The sequence below is a fragment of the Eublepharis macularius genome, chromosome 4, assembly GCF_028583425.1.
Source record: "Eublepharis macularius isolate TG4126 chromosome 4, MPM_Emac_v1.0, whole genome shotgun sequence".
In the NCBI taxonomy this organism is placed as follows: domain Eukaryota; kingdom Metazoa; phylum Chordata; class Lepidosauria; order Squamata; family Eublepharidae; genus Eublepharis; species Eublepharis macularius.
In genome coordinates, this window is record NC_072793.1 from 120,193,698 (window position 1) to 120,202,136 (window position 8,439).

Below are 8,439 nucleotides of genomic sequence, written 5' to 3' on the forward strand. Positions count from 1 at the left end.
AGCATATTGATTTCAACAGGCTAAGACTTGAGTAACTCTGCTTAGGAGATAGATCCAGAGGAGTTAGCTGTGTTAGTCTGTAGTTGCAAAATAGTAAAAAGTCCAGTAGCACCTTTAAGATTAACCAACTTTATTGAGGCATACGCTTTCAAGAACCACAGTTCTCTGCATTAGATGCATCTAACAAAGAGAACTGTAGTTCTCAAAAACTTATGCCTCAATAAAGTTGGTTAGTCTTGACACGTGGCCTGAGGGCATGGCCGCCTGAAGCTTCCCCAGCAGAGGAGAGGCAATGCAGCTTTAATTAAAGACTAGAGAAGCACTCCAGTTGATAAATCACTCTGGAGAAAAGAGAGATCATGAGTTTATCCATGGACTCTGCCTAGCACCCTTACTAACAGTTTTACTGTGCAGATTTTAATCTGGGTGGTGGCTGGAAGTTTAGGGTTGTCTGGAGAAGTGGAAATTTCCATCGGCTCCCTAGCTGCGTTGGATCTAAAGGCAAGCAACTCTCAAGTCTTAATCTTCTGTTTACTTTAAAAGAACTAATTAGCTCTACGACACAATTACTCACTGAGTGTGGAGAGGATAAACTGTTTTCCTGGATGTTTCTTTCTTTCTTCTTCTTTCTTTGAAATTGAGTGGTGGAAGTATAGTGCCAGCAGGAAGTCTTTGAAGTGTATATGAGAAGGAAAGTCTTTAATGAACTAAAGGGAATCCAAAAGCTTTCTTTGTCTCAGTAATTTGTGAACTGAAATTTGAAGAAAGTATATTTGCTGGACTGATTAAAACTTCTGTACTAGAAACTAAGGCTGAAGTTATGACCTTGAAAACTTCCTGAAATGTAAACAAAGGAAAACAAACGCCATCTGAAAGAGAAAGAACTTGCCACCTGCTGATACTTGGCATAACAGTTTAACTAAAGGTCTTACAGAGCCATCTAGTGGAGCAATGTTGCAAGTACAAGAAAATGTTCAATTGAAATTTCCTCATCCAAAGATTTAATGCAAAAAATTCTTGACCAATTAAGTGATAAACTAGATTCTTTTGAGAAGAAAATGGAAGATAATTTTACAAAATTCAAAACAGACTTAACTGAGCAAATTAAAAATATTGACGGTGTTGTCAAGAAAACCTCTGAGGAGGTAAAAGAGCTAAATAATCAGGCGCAGATTTTAGATTGTAAAACAGCAGTGCTGAATAAAGAGTTAGACAACCTAGCTTTACTTGAATTAAGAGAGAAAGAATATGTGCTCCACCTGAGAGGTGTGGATGAGACACAAGATGAAGATGTTCAATACAGGGTGGTAGAAGCCTTGGCAGAATTTATGCAGTGGGACATCCCAAAAGTAGAGATGAAATTAGATAAAGTATATAGAATTCCCTCCAGATATGTGACACAGAATAAACTCCCAAAGGACATCATGGTGCATTTTGTCAGAAAGTCGATAAAAGATCAAATTTTACAACAACACTACAGGAAGAAATTAACCATACAGGAAGTTCCAGTCATTGTGTCAAAGGATATACCACACAGAATTCTGAGGAAACGCAAGGACTATATCTTTTTAGCTGAAGAGCTGAAACAGAAGAAAATCCAATTTAGATGGAACAAGATGGAAGGAGTGATTTTTACCTTTAAACATCAGAGATTTAGGCTGAATTCAATCCCAAAGGCAAGAGAATTTATGGAAAGATACAAGAAAGACCTAGAAGAATCTCCAGAAGATTCAAAACAACTTGTACCGGATCAGAAAGAACAAGATGATATGGACTCGGACAGAGGCTGCTTCCACACACGTTGGATAATCCACTTTCAATACTCTTTAGTGAACATTTGAAACTGATTTTCCATGTGTGGAACAAAAAATCCACTTCAAAAGGATTGAGAAAGTGCATTGAAAGTGCATTATTCAATGTGTGTGGAAATGGCCAATAACTAAAATTTCAAGCATAGATTACAAATGCCATAACGTGGAATATAAATGGAGTGAATGCTCCTCAAAAAAGACGGAAAATATTTCATTATCTGAAAAGTTGAGAGTTGATATCATCTGCTTACAAGAAACTCATATCAGGAAAAAAGATATCAAATATATGGATTACAAAATTTGGGGGGGGGGGATTTGTCTCTGCAGGTAACAAAAAGAAAAACAAGGTGGTATTGTATTTTAAGCCTGTATTGAAACCAGAACTTGTTATTTCTGATTAGCAAAGCAGATTTGTGGGTGTTGAGGTTACACTGAATGGGAGTAAAATCTTGATGGTGGGAATCTATGCACCAAATGAGGAGGAGGTTTTACAAATACCTTTGGGGGAAATTGGCTGGTCTGCCTTATGAAAGTTGTTAGTTGATGGGTGATTGGAGTGGTGTTGTTTTCCCACAAATAGATAGATGCCCTGATAAAAATTTAAAAGATATTCAAGGTAAATTACCAAAGGTTTGTTTAGACATGTTTGATAATATGGGTCTGGTGGATGTTTGGAGACAAAAAATGGTGACTCAAGAGAATATACATTCTGCTCGGAGAGACACGAATCTTTATTACATATAGATATGGTCTAGGTGTTGAAAAATTTGGTGACCAAAATAATAGGGGTATTACCGAAGTCTTTCTCAGACCATAACCCTGTAAGAGTTAATTACAGGACCCAATCTAATACATTCAGGTGACAACTAAATGAATCTTTATTACATAAAGAGGCAATTGTTAAGGACTGTAAAAAAAGGCTGAAAGAATTTTTTTGAATTAAATTTGAACAAAGATACAGATTTGAGAATGGTTTGGGATGCAAGCAAAGCATTTATAAGAGGCCATTTTATACGTCATAATTCGGAATTAAAGAGAAAGGGGCAGGAAAAATGCAAGGTATTTTGCAAGAAATTAAGAAAAAGGAGGAAGTTTTAAGAACTATGTCAGGGGATGTTAAGGTGCAACCGGAGATAAAATATCTGCAACAACAGCTATCAATGATAACAGTAACATATTTAGAGAAAAAAATGAAATATGTCAAACAGGAAAACTTCGAATTAGCTAATAAACTAATAAATAAATTATCTATCTCGATCTTAGCAGAAAGACTTAAATATGTGCTTAAAAACTTTATCTGTGAGGATCAAAGCAGCTTTCTACCCAAAAGACAATTGAAAGACAATGTCAGAACTGTGTTGGATATAGTGGAGCATCTGGATAAACATAACGAAAAACATGTGGCTCTTATTTTTTTGGATGCTGAAAAGGCCTTTGACAATTTGAACAGGGTTTTCCTGTTTGAAGTCTTAGAAAAGATTAATTTTGGGGAGAACTTTATAAAATGGGTGAAATCGATTTATAGTTCACAGAATGCGAAAATTATTGTAAATGGAGAATTAACTAAACCATGCGAGATTCAGAAAGGAACACATCAAGGTTGTCAGTTGTCACTGCTCCTTTTTATTTTGGAGTTGGAGGTTTTGAATAGAGATATTAGACAGGATGAAAGGATCAAGGGTGTTAAAATTAAAAAAGAGTCATATAAATTAAGAGCCTTCACAGACGACTTAGTTTTGTTTCTGGAGGTCCCATTAGATGGAATTGAAATACTGATGGAGAAATTAAGAGAGTTTGGTGCTTTGGCAGGTTTTAAAATAAATGATCAGAAAACAAAACTGTTGACAAAAAATACGGATGTTAAATATCAGGCAGAATTGATGAAAATAACAGGTTTTAAGGTTGAAAAAAGGTAAAATATTTAGGTATTACACTAAAGGGGATGAACTGTATGCTATTTCAAAACCATTATGTTAAGACATGGAAAGAAATTTTAAAAGATATGTTAATAGGATGGAGTGCAGTTATCCTTGTTGGGAAGAATATCAGTTATCAAGATGAATGTTTTACCTAGAATGTTATTCCTCTTCCAGACATTACCTGTGTTAATTTCAGATGTACCATTTAAGCAGTGGCAAAAGGATATTTCAACATTCATATGGCAAGGGCAAAAACCAAGGGTTGAATATAAAATTCTACAGGATGTGGAGAGAGGTGGACTTGGTTTACCGGACTTGAAAGTCTATTATGCCTCTATCCATGTCTAACATGGATGAAGGAATGGATGCTTTTGAGAAACGAGAGACTCTTGACATTGGAAGGATATGGCTTGAGATTTGGATGGCATGCCTGTTTGTGGTATGACAAAGTAAAGGTCAATGTAGACTTCAAAAATCATTATATTAGGAGAGCTATTTTGAGAATTTGGAATAAATATAAATTGAGACTAACACAAAAGACACCACTTTGGATTTCAAAACAGGAAGCTCTCTACAGAAGGGAGATGACTTTCAAACAGGGATGGTTGACTTATGGAGATTTAATAGAATTTTCACAAGAAGACTGCAAATTAAACTCAAGGGAGGAGTTAGTAGCTAAGGGTTATAAATGTCAATGGTTTGCATAAGCTCAGCTTTTAGAAAGATTTAAATTAGATAAACTATGGGGCTTTGAGCAAACAGACAAACAGTTGTAAAATTGGCATGGGATTTTATTTCTATATATGATTTCTGCAGCTAGGCTGTTGTATGCACAGAAATGGAAAAATACGGAACTACCTTCAATAGAGGACTGGACTATAAAAATGACAGAGTTAGCGGAGATGGCGAAACTTACAGCTTTGATCAGAGACAAAGCATTGTCTATCTTTTTGGCTAACTGGAAACCCTTTATTGACTTTCTGTACGAAATGAGGAATAGTGACTTGATGATTTGTGGTTTTGATCATTATGAAGAGAATGGGAGAATATAAAACAAGTAGAAGGGAGGCAGTAGTGGAAAAGAAAATTTTGAAGAGATTAATTTTGCGGGAAAAATAAGTGTTGTAGAGAAGAATGGAAATGAAATATGTATTATTGTTCTTTTTCCTTTCTAAGTTCCAAGTTCTGTAACTGTCTATTTTTTCCTTATTCTTGTTTTCTGCCCTTTTTATGGGCTTTTATTTCTATTAATAAAATAAAAACATTTTAAAAAAATAAAGTTTGTTAGTCTTAAAAGTGCTACTGGACTTTTTACTATTCTGTTTAAGAGCGCACTGTTAGTCCATGTTTCCCAAAGTAGGATCCTAAACCCCTAGGAATATGTGTGTATGAATATAACAGAAGGCAGAATAAGCCAGGCAGAAATAAAGTTGCCAGTCATTCATGGAAACACAGACAGGATATGTAATAGGAAAAAGCTATGGAAAATCTGAGTAAGTGCTGGCTAGATGAATAGATTGCATACAAAAGTATAATAGTCTGAGAAAGGTGTTTATTGTGAAAAGAGGAGGTTTTCTAATCTAGTCAAGTTTAGGCAGGATATCTTAAATCTGTTCCTGGTGGTTCTATCCAAATGTTGAAAAAAGTTCCAAAACAGATTTATGTAAAATACCCATCCAGCTTGTTCTGTCATTGAGTTGCACTTTTAAAAAAATGTTAATCCAAAATGTGCCTTTCTGTGATTTAAACTCAATGGCTTGGATACTATGAACGAGTTCTATGAATATCTAGATAAATTGCTGCAGAGTGTGCTACCTCTTCTACTAAAATTTCTGTTTGCACAAGCGCCCATTGAAAACTATTGTTCTTGAGCGAACAGAACTTTTAGTGGAAGAGGTAGCACACACTGCAACAGGCTATCTAGGCACTCATGGAACTCATTCATAGTATCCAAGCCATTGTTTTCTATATTCTCTTTAGGAGATATGGTAGACAATTGAAATCCCCTTTAATTTTTACATCTCTGTTTGTCAATAGTCTATGTTGTGTTCCCATCTACTATATGTGTATGCTCTGTTTCTGTTTTTCAATTTTAATAGGGAGCCAAAGGATCACCTGGGATGAAAGGAGAAAAGGTATACAGTGACTGTCATGTATTTTGTACAGGCTTCTATTAGAGACAATTTCAAATGTTTGCTGAACCTTTCTGATATACTGTTATTGTCCATTTGAATAGATCATTTAGTTCAGTCATCATGTCCAGTATAATAGTCTTAAGATGTTCTCAGCAATGCATCATTCTAGATGTCTGTTGATGTGTGGGAACTTGCCAATAATAAGAAGGGAGCATATAACAAAATTAAGAGCCATCTACACTTCTGCTCTCATCATCAGTCTCGATTTCTTCTCCAATCAATGAGTGAGCCCCTAAAAGCAAAGTAGATGCTATTCTCCTCTAGCTCCATAGTGTAATACTGCAGTAACAACTGGGTATCAATACAGTCTATTAAGAAATAGACAACTATTCCTCATTTTGACATTAGCTATGCAGGACATCATTTTTTCTTTCATCTGCACCATTCAGGGTTCACATGGGGTTGGCATACAAGGACCTCCAGGGCAGACTGGGCCTTCAGGCTTGAAGGTAATCAGTTTTCCATTCTTTCTATTAACTTACACCTGGTATGCAGCCTTTACAGTCTTCTAATCTTTTCTACTCCTTTGCATTGCTTTTCATTATATAAATATCTTAAACTCAGGAATGCTAAAATAGGTTCTGGTTTGGCTTACATTCTGCTTGCTAATAATAGTTAAGGAGCCAATTTTTCATCAGGCAGTTTGGCTGTTTATGGGAAGCTTGAGCTTTTTTGGTGGATTACTTTCTGCATATTCAACCTGTATAATACAGTGCAATCAGCAATATTTAATGGATGTGCCTCTCCGTGCATTAGAGATGGGCACAAACCAGAAAAAAATGAACCATGTGGTTTGTGGTTCATCACATTTCACGAACCATGAAATTTCATGAACCTGCCCTGGTTCACGAATTGGTTCATTTTAGTTCGTGAAAATGTCACTTCCGGGCCAGCAAATCACCACTTCCAGGTCAGCAGAAGGTCTGCAGGAAGTCTATCCCTTGTTCCCTAGGAAACTGATTGATCGGTGCCAAGCTGTCTGCAGTAATGAACTGAAAAATGAACCAAACAAACAAGTTTATGGTGGTTCATCAGAAATGGGATCTGACAAACCACTGGTTCACGAACTACAAACTGGACTGGTTCGTCACAAATTTTGGGTTGTATTTCGGTTCGTGCCCGTCTCTACCGTGCATATTAATGCAGTCCCTCTCCCAAACTGTCATTGCTGTAACCCACTTTGCAGCCAACTGCTTAAATCAAGAGCAAACCAATTATTTATGAATACTTTGTTTTTTATCAAGTCTTAACACTTGGTGTTTTTCTAAGTCTGTGTTATCAGTGTCACACCTACACATTTTCACTCTTTCTTAGGGGAGTTGTAGCCCCCACCTAGCACCCCTCATTAAATTCCCTGAGCCAGCCAGCCATGACCCTGAGAAGAAACATTTTCACCTACTGCATAGACACAAAATTAGCTACAGGGCACAGGAAAACTAAACTGTACTATTACAGCTACTATGCAGTCACAAAGCTTTTTGAAAAATGCTTAAGTTGGAGGGTGGAGGTGAGGTGAGGACATCACCACCCTGTACACACATTCTCTTCAAGAACCATGGCAGTAGGAGCACAAAGACTCTTTTGGTTAAGAGCATGGTCAACAGATTTACATTCCAAAAATATCATCATGGTTTACCCCTTTCAGGGGATAAGCTGTTTGAGGATGCCTTGAAAAAGAACCTGGTCAAGACCCAAGACAAAAAGAAGGCATTAAGATACTCAGAATACATGAAGGTGCCAGAGACTATTCTAGGAGAAGACCAAGAGGCTCAGAGGATACTCTACATCTCTAGATCCCTTCCAGACCCAGATCTCTAGATCCTGAGGTCTTGATTGAAGTACCTGCTTCTGAAGGGAGGTAGTGCTGAACATGCCAGAATACAGCCAGTCCCCTGCCTTGAAGGGCCAGATCCAGAACGACAAATTCTCCCCCAACCCAGCAAGAGTGACAGAGATGGACCAGTGAGGTGCTATTTCAGTGATGAAGTGCCGAGCTGGCAGCCTGTGTCCCAGCAACTGAGCCAGACCACTGCCTAAGTACACTCAGTGCTTTTTCAGGATTAAAGTTGCAGCTTTCTATTGGTCATCCATTACTTTGTCAGATTGGTGTAGAACCCGGTTGTAATCTGAAGAACCGGGTTTGATTCCCCACTCCTTGCTAGAAGCAAGCTGGGTGACCTTGGGTCAGTCATAGCTCTCCCAGAGCTCTCTCAGCCCTACCCACCTCACAGGGTGATTGTTGTGAGGTGTATCGACCCAGAGACTCTCATCCCCCGTCCCTGATGGCTCTCCTGGCAACTCAGGACCCCTAGGAGCCAGTAAGAGCTCTGGTTGTTTGTTTTGAAGCATTCTGGCTTCCTGGGTTCTTTTGAGTGTGTGTACCTCCTTAGCGAGCAACACTGGACAAAGGCTGGTGAAATATATATTTAGAGTTTATTACAGAAAGAACATAGGACTGTGTGCAAGGCAGAAACCGCTCTTAGAAAGCACTTAGGCAAGGCAGAAAACAAATAA

General features: G+C 37.6%; 1 protein-coding gene across 1 annotated transcript in view; it reads left to right on the forward strand.

Moving 5' to 3' along the window:
* The window catches only part of COL7A1 (collagen type VII alpha 1 chain), a 199,897-nt gene extending 193,525 nt beyond the window's left edge, over positions 1–6,372 (forward strand). Inside the window, 2 exon segments of the mRNA XM_054976386.1 lie at positions 5,830–5,865; positions 6,315–6,372. Of these exon segments, the coding sequence (XP_054832361.1) occupies positions 5,830–5,865; positions 6,315–6,372 (94 nt within the window).
* The last annotated feature ends 2,067 nt before the right edge of the window (positions 6,373–8,439 follow it).